This window comes from Gigantopelta aegis, chromosome 7 (assembly GCF_016097555.1).
Source record: "Gigantopelta aegis isolate Gae_Host chromosome 7, Gae_host_genome, whole genome shotgun sequence".
Taxonomy (NCBI): Eukaryota; Metazoa; Mollusca; class Gastropoda; order Neomphalida; family Peltospiridae; genus Gigantopelta; species Gigantopelta aegis.
In genome coordinates, this window is record NC_054705.1 from 9316164 (window position 1) to 9334634 (window position 18471).

The window sequence follows — 18471 nt, forward strand, 5'->3', positions numbered from 1 at the left end:
GTGGCAGTCCTCTTAGGGACAGCATAAAAGATGTATTGTCGAGATATGGCAGTCCTCTTATAGGCAAAGTACGAAGAATTTATCTTCCCGGGAATGGCAGTCCTCTTAGTGAAAAACAATAAAAGATGTATTGTCGAGGTGTGGTAGTCCTCTTAGTGACAAAGTGCGAAAGAGGTATTGTCGAGATGTGGCAGTCCTCATAGGGACAAAGTATAGTTTTTTTATTGTCAAGGTGTGACAGTCCTCTTAGGGACAAAGTATAAAAGATGTATTGTCGAGGTGTGGCAGTCCTCATAGGGATAAATTATAAAGATGTATTGTGAAGGTGTGGTAGTCCTAGTAGGGACAAAGTATAAAAGATGTATTGTCGAGGTGTGGCAGTCTTCTTAGGAACAAAGTATAAAAGATGTATTGTCGAGGTGTGGCAGTCTTCGTAGGGACAAAGTATAAAAGATGTATTGTCGAGGTGTGGCAGTCCTCTTAGGACAAAGGATAAAAGATGTATTGTCGAGGTGTGGCAGTCTTCTTAGGGACAAAGTATAAAATATGTATTGCGAGGTGTGGCAGTCCTCTTAGGGACAAAGTATAAAGATGTATTTTGAAGGTGTGGTAGTCCTAGTAGGGACAAAGTATAAAAGATGTATTGTCGAGGTGTGGCAGACTTCTTAGGGACAAAGTATAAAAGATGTATTGTCAAGGTGTGGCAGTCCTCTTAGGGACAAAGTATAAAAGAGGTATTGTCGAGGTATGGCAGTCTTCTTAGGGACAAAGTATAAAAGATGTATTGTCGAGGTGTGGCAGTCTTCTTAGTGACAAAGTATAAAAGATGTATTGTCGAGGTATGGCAGTCCTCTTAGGGACAAAGTATAAAGATGTATTTTGAAGATGTGGTAGTCCTAGTAGGGACAAAGTATAAAAGATGTATTGTCGAGGTGTGGCAGACTTCTTAGGGAAAAAGTATAAAAGATGTATTGTCAAGGTATGGTAGTCCTCTTAGGACAAAGGATAAAAGATGTATTGTCGAGGTGCGGCAGTCTTCTTAGGGACAAAGTATAAAAGAGGTATTGTCGAGGTGTGGCGGTCCTCTTAGGGACAAATGATAAAAGATGTATTGTCGAGGTGTGGCAGTCCTCTTAGGGACAACGTATAAAGATGTATTGTCGAGGTGTGGCAGTCCTCTTAGGGACAAAGTATAAAGATGTATTGTCGAGGTGTGGCAGTCCTCATAGGGACAAATGATAAAATATGTATTGTCAAGGTGTGGCAGTCGTCTTAGGGACAAAGTATAAAAGATGTATTGTCGAGGTGTGGCAGTCGTCTTAGGAACAAAGTATAAAAGATGTATTGTCGAGGTGTGGCAGTCCTCATAGGGATAAATTATAAAGATGTATTTTGAAGGTGTGGTAGTCCTAGTAGGGACAAAGTATAAAAGATGTATTGTCGAGGTGTGGCAGTCTTCTTAGGAACAAAGTATAAAAGATGTATTGTCGAGGTGTGGCAGTCTTCGTAGGGACAAAGTATAAAAGATGTATTGTCGAGGTGTGGCAGTCCTCTTAGGACAAAGGATAAAAGATGTATTGTCAAGGTGTGGCAGTCTTCTTAGGGACAAAGTATAAAAGATGTATTGTCGAGGTGTGGCAGTCCTCTTAGGGACAAAGTATAAAGATGTATTTTGAAGGTGTGGTAGTCCTAGTAGGGACAAAGTATAAAAGATGTATTGTCGAGGTGTGGCAGACTTCTTAGGGACAAAGTATAACAGATGTATTGTCAAGGTGTGGCAGTCCTCTTAGGGACAAAGTATAAAAGAGGTATTGTCGAGGTATGGCAGTCCTCTTAGGGACAACGTATAAAGATGTATTGTCGAGGTGTGGCAGTCCTCTTAGGGACAAAGTATAAAGATGTATTGTCGAGGTGTGGCAGTCCTCATAGGGACAAATGATAAAATATGTATTGTCAAGGTGTGGCAGTCGTCTTAGGGACAAAGTATAAAAGATGTATTGTCGAGGTGTGGCAGTCGTCTTAGGAACAAAGTATAAAAGATGTATTGTCGAGGTGTGGCAGTTCTCATAGGGACAAAGTATAAAAGATGTATTGTCGAGGTGTGGCAGTCTTTGTAGGGACAAAGTATAAAAGATGTATTGTCGAGGTGTGGCAGTCCTCTTAGGACAAAGGATAAAAGATGTATTGTCGAGGTGTGGCAGTCTTCTTAGGGACAAAGTATAAAATATGTATTGTCGAGGTGTGGCAGTCCTCTTAGGGACAAAGTATAAAGATGTATTTTGAAGGTGTGGTAGTCCTAGTAGGGACAAAGTATAAAAGATGTATTGTCGAGGTGTGGCAGACTTCTTAGGGACAAAGTATAAAAGATGTATTGTCGAGGTGTGGCAGTCATCTTAGGGACAACGTATAAAGATGTATTGTCGAGGTGTGGCAGTCCTCTTAGGGACAAAGTATAAAGATGTATTGTCGAGGTGTGGCAGTCCTCATAGGGACAAATGATAAAATATGTATTGTCAAGGTGTGGCAGTCTTCTTAGGGACAAAGTATAAAGATGTATTGTCGAGGTGTGGCAGTCGTCTTAGGTACAAAGTATAAAAGATGTATTGTCGAGGTGTGGCAGTCCTCATAGGACAAAGTATAAAAGATGTATTGTCGAGGTGTGGCAGTCCTCTTAGGGACAACGTATCAAGATGTATTGTCGAGGTGTGGCAGTCCTCTTAGGGACAAAGTATAAAGATGTATGCTCGAGGTGTGGCAGTCCTCTTATAGACAAATTATAAAGATGTATTGTCGAGGTGTGGCAGTCATCTTAGGGACAAAGTATAAAAGATGTATTGTCGAGGTGTGGCAGTCTTCTTAGGGACAAAATATAAAAATGTATTGTCGAGGTGTGGCAGTCCTCTTAGGGACAAAGTATAAAATGTATTGTCGAGGTGTGGCAGTCCTCATAGGGACAACATATAAAAGATGTATTGTCGAGGTGTGGCAGTCCTCATAGAGACAAAATATAAAGATGTATTGTCAAGGTGTGGCAGTCCTCATAGGGACAAAGTATAAAAGATGTATTGTCGAGGTGTGGCAGTCTTCTTAGGGACAAAATATAAAAATGTATTGTCGAGGTGTGGCAGTCCTCTTAGGGACAAAGTATAAAGATGTATTGTCGAGGTGTGGCAGTCCTCATAGGGACAACATATAAAAGATGTATTGTCGAGGTGTGGCAGTCCTCATAGAGACAAAATATAAAGATGTATTGTCGATGTGTGGCAGTCCTCATAGGGACAAAATATAAAAGATGTATTGTCGAGGTGTGGCAGTCCTCTTAGGGACAAAGTATAAAGATGTATTGTCGAGGTGTGGCAGTCCTCATAGAGACAAAATATAAAGATGTATTGTCGAGGTGTGGCAGTCCTCATAGGGACAAAATATAAAAGATGTATTGTCGAGGTGTGGCAGTCCTCTTAGGGACAAAGTATAAAGATGTATTGTCGAGGTGTGGCAGTCCTCATAGGGACAAAGTGTGAAGGAATCCTTCATTACGTTTTCGAGAGCGGGATTTAGCTCAGTTGGTTGAACGAGGTGCTTGCGTCTCAGGATCGAACCACCTAGGAGGATCTATTCAACTGACTGGGGTTTTCCTCTTTCCAACCAGTGCACCAACATGGTGAAATGTCATGGTATGTGCTTTCCTATCTGTGGGGAAAGTGCATATAAAAGATAAATGGAAAAATGTAGCGGGCTTCCTCTGATGACTGTGTCAGAATTACCTTGAAACGTTTGCCATCCAATAGCCGATGATTAATTAATCAATGTGCTCTAGTGGTGACACTACCTTTGGTTTATCTACCAGAGGCGGATCTAGTGGAGGGGGTGAGGTGGGGGTGGGGGAAGGGAGCAGGGTCCCGCCCCACTAAAGTTTGCGACAGTTATAATTTTATTATATATTAATTTTTACGATCTTCCTCCAAACCACCCCCAAAGTTCCCTTGTCATTCAGCCTCATGTCATTAGGCCGCCCCCCCCCCTCCAAAAAAAAAAGAAAAGAAAAAAGAAGAAGGGATTTCTGTATCCACCAGTGTCTGCAAACCTGTATCACATCTGAATAAAGATGCAATAGAGTCTGTGATGTTAAAAATAGATAGAGCTCGTCTCCACAACCGTTATTTGTCAGACGAACGTGCGTTTTTAACATGATGAAAAAAGCATTTCGTTGACATTACAAACACCAGTATGACCATAAACACTTCGGTTGTACGGAAATAGATATTCTAAACAATGTAATGTAAGTAATAGTGAAAAATACGCCGCAGTGTTTAAAAACTCGGGTTTGTCCCTTTAATTGATTGTGTTGGGTATATATGTATGTATTTACTTTACAGGTGTCTGCCAGAAGCACAGCGGTCTCTTGCACTGGGCATCCAGTGGGTCATCGCCAGACTCATAGGTACGTTATGTCCTTCATGCTCTTTAAAGGTACAGTCCTGAGTTTGCTGCAATTTCTAAAATGCTATCGACTAACGGAGACTTTTTAACGATTGTAATTGCATATCAAATATATTTTTCTGCATAAAATATTAGTGGCTGTATATTAAACGTGTTTCTGATCGTTCTAATATTTGTACTAGGTTAAATTTCATTTTATTTCCTAAAATATTGTTGGTTTGTTCGTATGTACGAAATCATTTGAAGACAGAAACACATTAAATATACAGACACTGATATTCTAAACAAGAAAATATATTTAATATGCAAGTTTAATCGTAGAAATATTTTATTAGTCTGAAACATCTTACAATGCAGCAAACTCAGGACTGTCCCTTTAATATATGAAAACATATTGTCAATGGGCAGGTTTAAAAGAGAGATTGTTTCTAATTGTTAAAGGTGCTAAGTCAAAGCTGTTATAATGGCGGATTTCGCCATTTTTTTATTTTTAAAATTAATTTTTGCTTTGAGACAAGTTTATATCTTCAGCTATATGCCTAAAAAAATAACAACGAAATAATTCCATTTACTGGTAGAAAAAGGAAAAGTATTTTAGGCGTCACTGTTTTATGCGTACACATAATATTAGACTCATCTGCGTTGACATTAGTTTTATGTGATAATAAAAGGAAATATCGGCTTTTGCCGAGCCCGTCTGTTTTTCAAATGACGCATGGACATACAGGCTAGTGGACATTCAAGACATTAAGTGCTTTTCATAATTATTTACACCCTACTGACAAAGAAACAAAAACAACATGGCGACCATGCTATATTTAGCCACAAATTGTTCGGGAAACCCCTCTTATCGTCCAGTACAAGCGTTTTAAAAATTATTATTCTTGAGCTAATTATGGAAATGTTAATAATTATGCTTGGGATCAATTATTATGTAGCTATTTATTACAAATAAATGTGAAAATAACAAAATGTTGTAGTATTAACTTTGACATAGGACCTTTAAGAGTAGCATATGTGAAGGTACCGGGTTTCTTCTCTATGTAGGCCACGGCCCGTACCACAAAGCGATCTTAGCCCTAAGATTACCTTAAGTGCATAGGGTAGCTATGCGCTAAAGGTAATCTTAGGGCTAAGCTCGTTTCGTGTAACGGGGCCCAGAATCAGGTCTTATTACTATTATAGTACAACAAATATAGTTAGAAATACACATATTTCATTTTCTTTTGTCCTTAAAATGCTCCATCTTCTGTAATGATGTAATTTTGTGCGTGAAATAGATGCCAAACACGTGTAAACGTATGCCCGGTATAACTGCTAGTCCTCATTCCCGTTTTAACCAGTGTAATGTGTGATGAGTGGTACACCAATAGCTGTGGTATGTACTGCCCTGTTTAAGGGAAAGTGCATATCTTGGGCTGGCAACCAGGCTATAGATTTTTGAAGCTAACTTATCACTATGGTATCGTAAAACAGTCGTGAGCTATGACGTCACTAAGACAGTTGCCATAGACTACAACGACGGGTTTTTAATATCGTAGCGCTAAGATAGCTTTAAAAATTGGATCAAAAACTGGTTATATATCCAAACAATGGCGTAGGCGGGAGGGTATGGCGGTGGGAGTTTGAGGAACCGGGGGTCATGCTCCCCCAATCAAAACGTTTTTTTTTACTGTATTAAATTTTATAAAATCATACATACATACATAAACACACAGGCCTTTCCCCAGGATTTTTTTAAGGCGCTTACATATATAGCATCATTATAACACAAAAATCAAGCCAAAAGAAGTGGGGTAGTGGGTTGAAAACAGTTAAGTGTTTGCCTTCAATCCATCAAATCATGTTGGGGTTGTTTTTGGGGTTTTTTTTTGGGGGGGGGGGGTTAAAACTTTTTAATATAATAACCCAGCAATTCCCCACCCCCAACAATTTCATAATTTGCGCCATGTTGTTGCTGTTGATTTCAGCGTCGTGTTAAATGCTTGTCACCTCACAGTTTAACAAATACATATCTAGCATTATCTAACAAATATGATTATTGTAAACTAATTCAGTGTACGTTTAACTGCAATTTGTATAAATACTGCATGTTCATTTCCTGCGATCGCGATCTCAGTGCGTGCTCTCGACCATAGGTACAAAATTAACAAAGACAAAGGAAATAACGAAACTGCAGTTAGGTATTCATAGATGCAAACAACTATTGTTTTTCTACACATTTACATCAAGATTTACTTCCGTGTAGGCTTAATCGTATTGTTCATGTCCGCAACGATGTCTCTTGACACGTGGGTGTCAGCTGACTCTGAAGCGTGACGTATATTACGCCGAGAGCTTTCCTCAGTTCAGCCAACGAACGTTCTTCCTAACGTTCGCGAACTATTTGATTGGTGTCCGTCGTGTCCATTTGGTTTAACGTGAAGCGCACAAACCAGTGTAGCGAACGTTTTGTTTTCGCTCGGTCTGGCTGAACTCAGCCCTTGGGATAGCCGACATGTCTTTCGGCCCTGAACTGGCATGTGTATTCAAATTGACATGCAGTGTCGGTTTGTTTTTATTACTTTGATTCAAAGACTTTACAAAATTAAAATAATGGTGACATGTTTTACTCAAGAATTTCACCTTCAAAGATGTTTATTCAATTAATAGGTATTTTCTTTGATTTGTCTTGATGCGTAATTCCCAAGCATACAGACATTATTACAACAAGCAGTTATCTGGCGGATTAGTAGTAGCCGATCACCTGTACCACGTGACCAGCACAAGCCCGCCGACAATTAAAACGGTGCGATCAATGGACCTCAAAGTGAACATCTAAAGAATTGCAGAGATACCAAATGGAAGTGTGATAATGTGTGGTGAATGACGTTACGGATCACAGCTCCATTGTTTTGTATACATGTTACAAATTAAGCCGACACGGTCCTGCAGTTAAGGCGCTTACCAGACATGAAGGCGCTTACTTGGCTGGCTAAGGGAGCACGGGCCGTGTCGGCTTATCGCTCTAGGGAAACATATATACCTAGTATGGGTTGGCACCCCCAATAGTGGTTTGCCCCTCCCAATCTAAAATCCTGGCTACGCCAGTGTTTTAAAGTTTAATAAAAAAAATTGAAAAGAAAAATTAATTTTGTTTATTTATTCAAATCATAAAGAGTTTTCCACCATGTATTTCCTAAAAAGTAACTACATTTTAAAAATGTTTTTAAAAATGTGTAATACAGGACTACTCTTATTTATTTTGTAACGAGTGTACATAATTATTTGTGGTTATCAGCCTTCGAATGGAGGCTGGATATAAATGATTACTTGTTGGTCTTCAATAAGAACAGAACAAAAATTATTCAGGGGTGCAGAAGTGGAAAATATTTCACTAGCCCGTCGGACCAAAACCAACTAAAATTTACTAGCCCGCCAGAATTTCTACCAGTCCACCAACCTATAGAACAGTATATTATTAACAATATTATATTATACAGTGTCTTCACTTCAAATGATATATATAAAGATATTGACAAAACATTAAGAACACCTGGTAAGTGATCAACATCACGTGGCAAACGAACTCAAAAATACAGATCGCTCGTCAGACTGGTACTTGCATTTTTTTTTAACTCGTCCGGCGAGCGGGCAAGTACTTTCTGCACCCCTACTATTTGAACTCAGATCACATCAAATGATACTTGAGCAAATAGCTGCTGCTGCATGCACAATACATATTATTACAGCCCTACCTAATAAATAAATAAATCGATTAGCATAGGGATTTAATTTGTTTTTTAAACACAGTCAATAAATTTACAGATTAGTAGTACAAAACAACTCACGGTATTTAACAATATTTGGTCTAGTTAAGAAATACTTTGATATGTAGATGCTTCTTTGCTTTATTGAAAAAATGCATTGAAACAAATAGTGTTTGTCACGGGGATCCTATAATACCCGTAACTGAATAAAACACGATTATCCAAATATCTCTCCTAATTGTATATCTATTAGATCTCTCTGTATCGGGCAGTTCAAAACCCGAGTGGCTCGTCTAGGTATGATCAGAGATAAAATCTTATATAAAGTATATGTTATTATAGCACGTTTAGTTCACTAGAAAACACAACAAAACACAATACACTTTGGAATCTGTATTAATACTACGCTGACAAATGTACTGCCGCAGTAGTTAATTAACAACAACAATATAATAACAACCCAGAACTAATCACTTAATTAGTTAATCACTAGTGTCTAGTTTACACAATATTCTAATCACTTCACCGTGACACAACACCCACACGTGTGATAATTGAGAAACGCTGCCAGGGGAACTTAATTAATACAGGAATTACAAATTTTTAATTAACCCTTAACTACTCATTCAGTAACCTTGTAATATATAATTAATACTGGTACCTATCACAATAAAGACAATAACCTACAGTTTACCTAGGTCCTCTAGGATGACTGGTTAAGCTTTATATATATTAGAACAGTGAGCCTACAGTTTACTGCGTCAGATTACCGGCAACACCGTCTAAATAATATTGGTATAATACAGTATTAAAATATTTAAAGTCACATCAATCACATCAAGGTTATACAACAGAGCAGAAACAATATTTACCAAGTCCAAACGGACGTGTTCCCTGGAAGCCTTCCAATATGTTTCTCCCTGATATCTCTAAAACCCTAGCTATTTATTATAAACTCCCAGTATCGCCTGGGGGTACATCGCGGCACCGAATACCTACAAGTGATATTTCCACAGCGACCAAGAAGACAATTTTCCTTAGATGGCCAGACTTGTTGACGCCTAGTCGCCAAAATCACGGTCGTAAAAACCGCACTCGCGGAGGTATTACGTAACTACCGGCCACATGGCCTCCGCACCTGGGCTGGGTGTGTATGAGGCACAGCTCGACTACGGTCGCGCGGAGGTATTACGTAACAAAGTGCCCACCTGGGCTTAAGTGCATATTGGAACTGCACACAGCCCTCTAAAACAATTAATATCGCCACAGGCGAAAACAAAATTAAGAGCATGTTCCGTCACAGTGTTATTCAACACCAACGACATCATCTACGTTCTGTTTTAAGAGTATTCTCCCACCTTCCAACTTCGATTGGTAGCTTGTGGTTGGTAGTACGGTACCTGACACAAGTGGATCTATTTTTTTTATTTAGTAGTAATAAATAAGGTTCCAATTAAATGCTGTGTCTAAAAATTCTGTAATTAGTACCTTTGAGTTTGCAAATACTGATCCTTGGGTGTATACTACCAAATCAAATCCCATAAACGACAATAATAACATATGTGGCTAAAACTCCTACCTGCAGCGTATGAATCGAAATAAACACCAAGGATATAAATACTATCATCCTCACCCTCCAAGTATTTTGTCATGGACGGATTAGCCGGCCAAGGCCGGCTCTTGTGCCCACGACAGGCGTGCGCTACAACAGCTTGTTCTGAATGTGCACGTAAAACCCTATGACATGACATGATCTCCAAGTGATTCAGAAAAAATTGGGGGTCAAATTGCTCATTTCAGAGATAACAGGTGGCGTCTATGACTACCCTACAGGTACCCCATACATGTTTTAAGCACAAGGCTACTTGGCACAGTCGTACTAGATGAACTAAAATTGCAGACATTTTTTGCCCAGATGAAACTATTTTGTTTACAACCAACACATGCCCCCTTGCCCCCTCCCCCACCCCCCACCCCCCCGTTTCCTACGCCGGTGATAATGATATATTAGACACCAAATAGTCAGTATAAAATGTACTGTGTCGTTAAAGAAACATTGTTAAAATAACCAAATGTTAGACACCAAATAGCCGTTGTTTAAAATGTGCTGAGGTGTCGTTAAACAAACATTCCTTTCCTCTTTCCGTCTCAAAACAAAGCGTCACAATAACCATAGTTTAGACTAAAAATAGCTGTAATTTAAAAATGATGTTTTTAGATATCGTTAAACAAACATTCCTTTCTTTTTCATTCCTCTACACAGGTTCGATCCCATCACCTATCTTCTTTGGCAAGATCATCGATCTGACGTGCAAACTGTGGCAGACGCGATGCGACCAGCGAGGATCGTGTTTTTTCTACGACAACAATCGCATGAGTTACTCTTTTTTCGCTCTCAGCGTCGCGCTCAAATGTTCAGCGTTCCTGTTTTTCCTACTGTCTGCAGTTTTCTATCGCAGCTCACCGGAAGTCGAGGATATCAGCCTGACGTGCCCTGCGCCTACCGGAAGTCAAGACACGATCAACACGCACGTGTCTGATACGCCGGAAGTGGTTAATCAAGACCGAATTTAAAATTGAATCTGGAGGAGTAAAAACGTTCAGTTTTAAACTCCGGAACTAGTAAGTCAAAACAGTTCAAGTTCTAAAATGTGGAAGAAGCAAAAACTAACAGTGGCGTAGGGAAGTGCCAAAAAGTGTGTGTGTGTGTGTGTGTGTTACATGCCCCCTAGCCCCCCCCTCCCCGCTTCCTACGCCAGTGACTAATTTTGAAATCTGCAAGAGGAGTAAGGATTGGCCTCCACTATGTGAAGCTAACGCACTGTGCCGCTACAAAATGACAGTATCAGACGCATGTGCATGATGTTTAGCGGGGGCGGGTGGGGGGGGGGGGGGAGGATGTCTAGGCTGTGGTCTCTCCCGAAAAGTACTTTGAAAAAAGAACAACATTTGCTTGCTTTTTATTTTATTATTATGATAATCAGAAACACATCTAATTTACAGACATTGATACCGGCCTCGGTGGCGCAGTGGTTAAGCCATCGGCTGGTAGGTACAGGATTCGCAACCCGGTACCGGCTCCAACCCAGAGCGAGTTCTAAAGGGCTCGGTGGGTAGATGTAAAGTCACTACATCCTATTATCTCTCACTAACCAACTGACAACTAACCCACTGTCCTGGACATACAGCCCAGATAGCTGAGGTGTGTGCCAAGGACAGCGTGCTTGAACTTTAATTGGATATAAGCACGAAAATAAGTTGAAATGAAAAAAAAACCCCACACAAAAAGACATTGATATTCTAAACAAACAAATATATTTAATATGTAACATCTTACAATGTTGCAAATTCGGGAAAGCCCCTTTAAATCCATACAAATTTCATGAAACTAATTATAAATTAAGAATAACTAAAATGTATTTTGAAGCGGATGCACCACATTTTAATACAAAAGTTGCAATGTTACTGAATTTATGAAAACAGTACTCATAACAAGACTCATTATCTATTTGCAGTAGAATATCCAGAAGTGGAGGAGCTAACAGATTGTGCAGTATACTTATACACAAACAATTTGCTGTGCTTGTGTATGTATATGCGTGTGTGTGTATGTGTGTGTGTTTGTGTGTGTCTGCCGTGGTATGTGCTATCCTGTCTATGGGATGGTGCATATAAAAGATCCCTTGCTGCTAATCGAAAAAGAGTAGCCCCTGAAGTGGCGACAGTGGGTTTCCTCACTCAATATCTGTGTGGTCCTTAACCATATGTCTGACGTCATATAACCGAAAATAAAATGTGTTGAGTGCGTCATTAAATAAAACATTTCCGTCCTTTCCTTCCTGTGTGTGTGTGTGCGCGCGTGCGCGTGTGTGTGTGTGTGTGTGTGTGCGTGCGTGCGTGCGCGCGTGCGCGTGTGTATATATGGTTTTGCGCGCGAGTGTTTGTTCAACCAACGAAAACTCTGTTTACATGCCTGTATCCACTAAGGTTCAAGCACGTCAACCCGATCGCCACACCCGGTTGTATCGATCAGGACAAAACGAGGGTTGTTTGAATATTGGGGGCAATTTAGACTGGAGTACATTTAAAATGGGGAAAGGAATATCGAGTGTTTGTGTACCAAACCTTGTCTACATGGCCTGAAAGTTTAATTTTATTTGAAAGGATGGGTCCACTTCCAAACCACACGGACTGTGACACGAGCACCCCCACCCATCACCCCGCTACCCATCAGTGGACCTAGCCGTGTTCACAAGTACCCAATAGCCGATGCATTTTTCGTGCTGAGGTGTCGTTAAACATTCATTCATGCTGACAAGTATGGTCTCAATCACCAGAATGATAAGGGAAATCTCCATAGTGTTACACTTCATTAATTAGGACACTGTGACATTTAATTAATTTAAGACACTCAATCCTTTATGCACTATATAAATGTATGTATGTATGTATGTATGTATGTATGTATGTATATACTAGTCCCAAATGTTTATTGTATATATTAATCATTTCATTATTTTTTTATGTTATTATGTATTTGCTAACAACATTAAAAATGTTTCAACATCAGTTTGTCAAATCAGTTTGTGACTGGAATGTTTGTTCAGGGATGTCTTCAGGTGTTTTTCCATCTTGAAAAGTGTGTAATGACCTTAAAATTAATGCGATATTTATTATTAACTAAACTAATCAATGCAAGACAAACAGAATCCGGGTTTCCCCATTTCAAAGTGCCAGCAATCAATGGGAGAGGTCAGGTTGTGTTGTCAGCAACGCCTATAGAATTGAAAGGGATGTTTATAATGCCAACTCAGCACCAATTGGTGTCTCTCATGGTTATTCCGATACAATTTCGCGAGAGAGACAGAGAGACAGATAGAGTGAGAGGGAAGGAGAGAGCTAGATATGGGGATATATATATATATATATATATATATATGTGTGGCTGCATGACAAAAGGTGCCACATGGTACCCATGTAATATTTGTTTTAACAGTATATGCCATTGACAAGAATTTATATTGAACCTCCATTATACATTCCCCCCCCCCACCCCTTAAAAAAAAAAAAAAAAAAAAAAAATGCACAATAGTATCCACCATCAATAAAATGAGAAACTATCAGTGCTCACACCAAATATGAATGCTATGACTAGACAGGTATATATAGTCAAACATAAGTCAATAGTTCTCCAGCTTTGAACATACAGTAAGTTCTCACATACCAGGTTGTAACACGGCCAGAGTAATGAGCCCGATGACCACCTCGATTTCAGTAAATAGATTCGTTTGATTCGAAATCCGTTTCTGACTCACTCTGATCCCTACTTACAAAGTAGTCCATAATAATGTCTTGTAACACATCGTCAGAAGCAATGTTTCTCATACTGGCATTGATGTTTAACAGCGAATTCAACTGGCGAGCTACCTCAGCTTCCTTTGTCATTACACATGCTGGTCTCACGGGCGCCGCCATTTTCTCAATTGATACCGTGAATCGAGCAGGCACTTGTTTTTTTACATGTTCGTCTCGATTTAGCTTGATTTAAATACGTTTCACGTCTCGCATTACAACATACACAGTCTTAGTACTACTTCAAATGCATTTTTACTTCATAAATTGAACAGACGATCACACGTTTTTCTTATTTTGTAGTTTGGGAAAAAGTAATTGTTGAATTTTGCCACGGAAATTGTCTCAATGCGCATTACTCCTACGTAACAAATATATCTGCGCACTTGCTATATTTAGAAAGTAGAGTTCACGACCTTTCCAGTGGTATGCAATACTTGGCGTTGAAAAGTCCAAGCTTTTATAATAAACTCAGCCAAATAAGTGATTAATTCTTGCGTAATTAAAGACAATTAGAATTTGACAGGTTGTACACAATCACCAAATAACATGTTTTATTGTTTTATTTGAGGAAAAACTATGTATTAGTATGAAAGTTAAGTTGTTTTAAAAACTGTTTGTGCTAGAAACTAAAAAAATATTTTTTTCATGTATTTTATTGTAATTGGCTGTTACGCGATATTACAATGCGCGACATCCGGCACCTTTTGTCGTGCAGCCACTATATATATATATATATATATATATATATATATATATATATATATATATATATATATATATATATATATATATATATATATATAGAGAGAGAGAGAGAGAGAGAGAGAGAGAGAGAGAGAGAGAGATATGGAGGGAGAGAGACAGAGAGTATAGTACATATACCAATCGTGGTGCAATGGCTAGAAAGAGAAATAGGCCAATGCGTCCAACGACCGGGATCGCTCCTAGACCGACCGCACATCAGGCGTGCACTTTACTATTGAGAAACGCCCCACCCATGTATGTGGGAAAATGCATATAAAAGATGCCTTGCTGCTAATTGAAAATGTAGTGGGTTTCCCCCGTCTATTACCAAATGTTTAGCATTCAATAGCCAATGATTTAATTAATCAATGTGCTCTAGTGGTATCGTAAAACAAAACAAATATTTAACTGATAAGAGTGCAGACCAGTCGATCCTTCCAGATGTGTGTTTCTCTGTATGTAGTCACTGTCACTGACCACTCGAGGGCGGGATTTAGCTCAATAGGTCGAGTGCTCGCTTGAGGTGCTGGCGTCGCAGGATCGAACCACCTCGGTGGATCCATTCAATTTTATAGTTTATCGCACAGACAGGATAATACATACCACGGCCTTTGTTAGACCAGTTGTGGAGCACTGGCTGGAGAAAAAGATTTCAATGAGGCCACAGATGGGGATCGATCCTAGACCACGGTCTGTAGTATTAACATTGTGTCGTCCGTGGGATGGGGGGAGGTGAGAAGTCGACCGTTCATCTACGTAGGCTATTTCTGTGAAAACAACCACATCAAAACCTGATTATATTCACATTTTAACAAAACTAACGCATACACTCACAATATTGCTCACTCACCCATTCATAGAAGCAATTTAATATACTTGACATAAAAAGTCAAAATACATTTTTGTATACGCCTTTTATTAGTGTTAAAATATAAAAGTATTACAAAATCATAAACGTATAAAAGCGTACAAATAAAAATATGCTGCGTCAGAAATAACAACGATAACGATGATGATTATGATGCTGATGACATCTTTATGGAACCCCCCTTTTCAAAACTCAACATAGAAATATATGCCAAATATCTCTGCAATCTATTTTGGAACCCCCTTTTCAAAATCCTATGTACGCCCATGTATGTGTATATATATATATATATATATATATATATATATATATATATATATAGTGAAAGCCCTCTAAACCGGACATCCTCAGGACCAAATAAAATGTCCGGTTTTAAAGGGACATTCCTGACTGCTGCATTGTAAGATGTTTCCAACTGATAAAATATTTCTACGATTAAACTTACATATTAAATATATTTTCTTGTTTAGAATATCAGTGTCTGTATATTTGATGTGTTTCTGGTCGTCTTAATATTTGTAAGAAGCCCAAACTAGATTTTATTTTCAAATAATTTCGTACGTACAAAAAAATATATTTTAGGAAATAAAATGAAATTAACCTAGTACAAATATTAAAACGATCAGAAACACGTTTAATATACAGCCACTAATATTTTATGCAGAAAAATATATTTGATATGTAATTACCATCGTTAAAAACTCTGTGTTAGTCAATAACATCTTAAAAATTGCAGCAAACTCAGGATCGTCCCTTTAAGAGGTATCTGGTTTAGATAGGTTATTTTCTGTACTGATTTTTTTTTTAAAAAGGACCGTGGAAAATGTCCGATTTTGGAGGAATTCCGGTTTACAGAGGGTCCGGTTTTGAGAGGTTTCACTATATATATATATATATTAGTTCTACATAAAACGGTGATATGCGTCGTGACTCGCTGTCTGGTGTTTTGTCTACAGAGGAAAGCCGATCTTTACCGCGATATATTGTTCTAACTCAGTGTGTAGGAACACTGCCACCTTCATAACGCGAGCAAATACAGGCACCAAAAACCTTTCTACGACATTTGCAAACAAAAGTACAGACGCCTGTACAGGGTGAGGATTTTGGAGGTCAATATATTTTCCGAAGAGAAATGACTCATTCGCCATATAAACTTCGCTCGCCGTAGTCTAGACTCCCCACCCCCGAAAAAACATCTGCACATGTGCCTAACAAGAATCTGCATTGAACATTTGTATTTCACGCAAGGGACTGTAAGCATTTTAGAGAATTATTAATCAAATTATTTCCAGCTGGTTTGTTAGTACATTCAGAAAAAATACACATTGTTATAAACGTATAACGGCTATGCGTATTGTATTTGGATAATATATATATTTTTCTTTACAGAGCCAACGTGAAGTATACGATTCCAAACTATACCAAATACATTGTTTATCTTCACAATATACAGGTACATCCACATTCGGTCAAAAATGCAGGCACGTTTTCAATACGAATCTGAATCCGAATCCGGATCCAAAACCAAATTCTGATACCGATCGCAGCCATCATTCTTATCCAAGGCCCAGTCCAGATTCAAATTGTCATTCGAACCCAGATCTCTATCCAAATCCACATCTGAATTGACGTCAGAATGCCGATCCTTGCTTCGATTCCGATTTCTTCTTGACTTGTCAGTGGAGCCAATTCTGAGTTTTCTCACTGATATGTCGTCATCCAGATCTAAATCCAATTTCGGACATAAGTCATAATCCCGGTCCTGGGCCTGTAGATCTGGTGCTGATTCACGTTTACCAGTGGATCCAATTTTGAGTGTTCGTATTGCCACGTCGTCATAATCTGTCAAAAACCACAGAGTCAAATTATTCAGCAATGTAACAAAATCCAGAAGCCGTGCTATATATATATATATATATATATATATATATATATATATATATAATTAGATACAAGACTCTAGGAAACGAACCCGTGCTGTAAATAAATTAAAAGTTTAGAAGTAGTAAGGACGGCACTTGAGTCTTAAGACATGCAAATGAACTAGGTCACGTGACCTGTCCTGCGCTCTGATTGGTTAATCTCTAAGGGGGCGTGGCCTCTTCTGATTGGCTGACCTCGAAGTGTGGGGTGTGATGAGTGCGTCGTTAAATAAAGCATTTCTTTCTTTCATCGAATAGTTATGAAACTTGATACAGCGATTCTCTGGGGCAGTCTTCACAAACTAATAAAGAGATATTTCTGAATTTTTATTATTTTTTTTTAACTCGAAATAAAAAATTAATATTAATTAATTATCTACTAACAAAATTGAAAGTTAAATAGTGAAGCTCTATATGTCGATTGGCCTCTTATTAATAAATACAAATTATTTAATGAATTAGGTTATACTATGTTGTACAGTACAGCACAAGGGTAAAATAATTAACTGCATAAAAGTAATACTAATTACTGTATAAATGCAATTAACTAACTTTTAAATGTACATGTAGATTAAACGTCGATGTCTGTCAAGTTTAACACGTATGTATTTTGTTCTTTTTACAGTAACTAGTGTGATTTCACTAGCCCGCTTAAAGGGACATATCCTAGTTTTTAAACACTAAGGCACATTTGTTTACTATTAAGAGCCGTTTTTGATAACTGAAATAATACTTTAGTTAGATTTTATTGTTTAGATTATCCATTTCCGTACATTCGAAGTGTTTTTAGTCATCCTGGTATTTTTAATATCACAAAATGCATTACTCATATTTCTAAAAACGCACATGCGTCTGAGAAGTAACAGTTATGAAGTCTAGTTTTAGTCTAGTTTTAGAGGATATGACACCATTTCAAAGCCACAGACTCATGTTTCACTCAATTGTAACTTCATCCAAATGTGTTACATATTTGTAGATCAACTAAACGTAGTGTTAATTTTCACGGGTTGAAACTAGGGTCTGCCCCTTTAATCATTCGAAAAACAAGAAACCAAACCAAACCTTACTTTATCATGTACATGTGGTATATTGTACAACATCATGAATGAATGAATGTTGAACCACACCCCAGCACGAAAATACACATCGGCTATTGGGTGTACCTAATTCATTAAATAATTTGTATTTAATAATAAAAAGTACTATTTCTGTTATATGATAAGATAAGCTACAGTAGTTATTTCTACCCCATTCTCCAGTGGTAAAGCGCTTGGCTGATATGTGATCGCTTTAGGATCGATCTCCATCAGTGGGCCCATTGGGCTATTTCTTACCACAACCTGTATACCAAAGACCGTGGTATGTACTATCCTGTCTGTGGGACGGTTCATAT

At 38.4% G+C, this 18471-nt stretch overlaps 2 protein-coding genes across 2 annotated transcripts in view; one reads left to right on the forward strand and one right to left on the reverse strand.

Annotated features, from left to right (window-relative positions):
- LOC121377741 (solute carrier organic anion transporter family member 4A1-like) overlaps positions 1–11895 on the forward strand; it is a 38066-nt gene extending 26171 nt beyond the window's left edge. The window contains exons 10-12 of the mRNA XM_041505825.1: positions 4377–4441; positions 10453–10811; positions 11705–11895. Coding sequence (XP_041361759.1) covers positions 4377–4441; positions 10453–10763 — 376 coding nt within the window. The 3' untranslated portion in view covers positions 10764–10811; positions 11705–11895. The remainder of the gene's footprint in view (positions 1–4376; positions 4442–10452; positions 10812–11704) is intronic.
- Positions 11896–15850: 3955 nt separating this feature from the next.
- Positions 15851–18471, reverse strand: part of LOC121377239 (polyadenylate-binding protein 4-like) — a 55294-nt gene continuing 52673 nt past the window's right edge. The window contains exon 11 of the mRNA XM_041505150.1: positions 15851–16998. Within this exon, the coding sequence (XP_041361084.1) occupies positions 16646–16998 (353 nt within the window). The 3' untranslated portion in view covers positions 15851–16645. The remainder of the gene's footprint in view (positions 16999–18471) is intronic.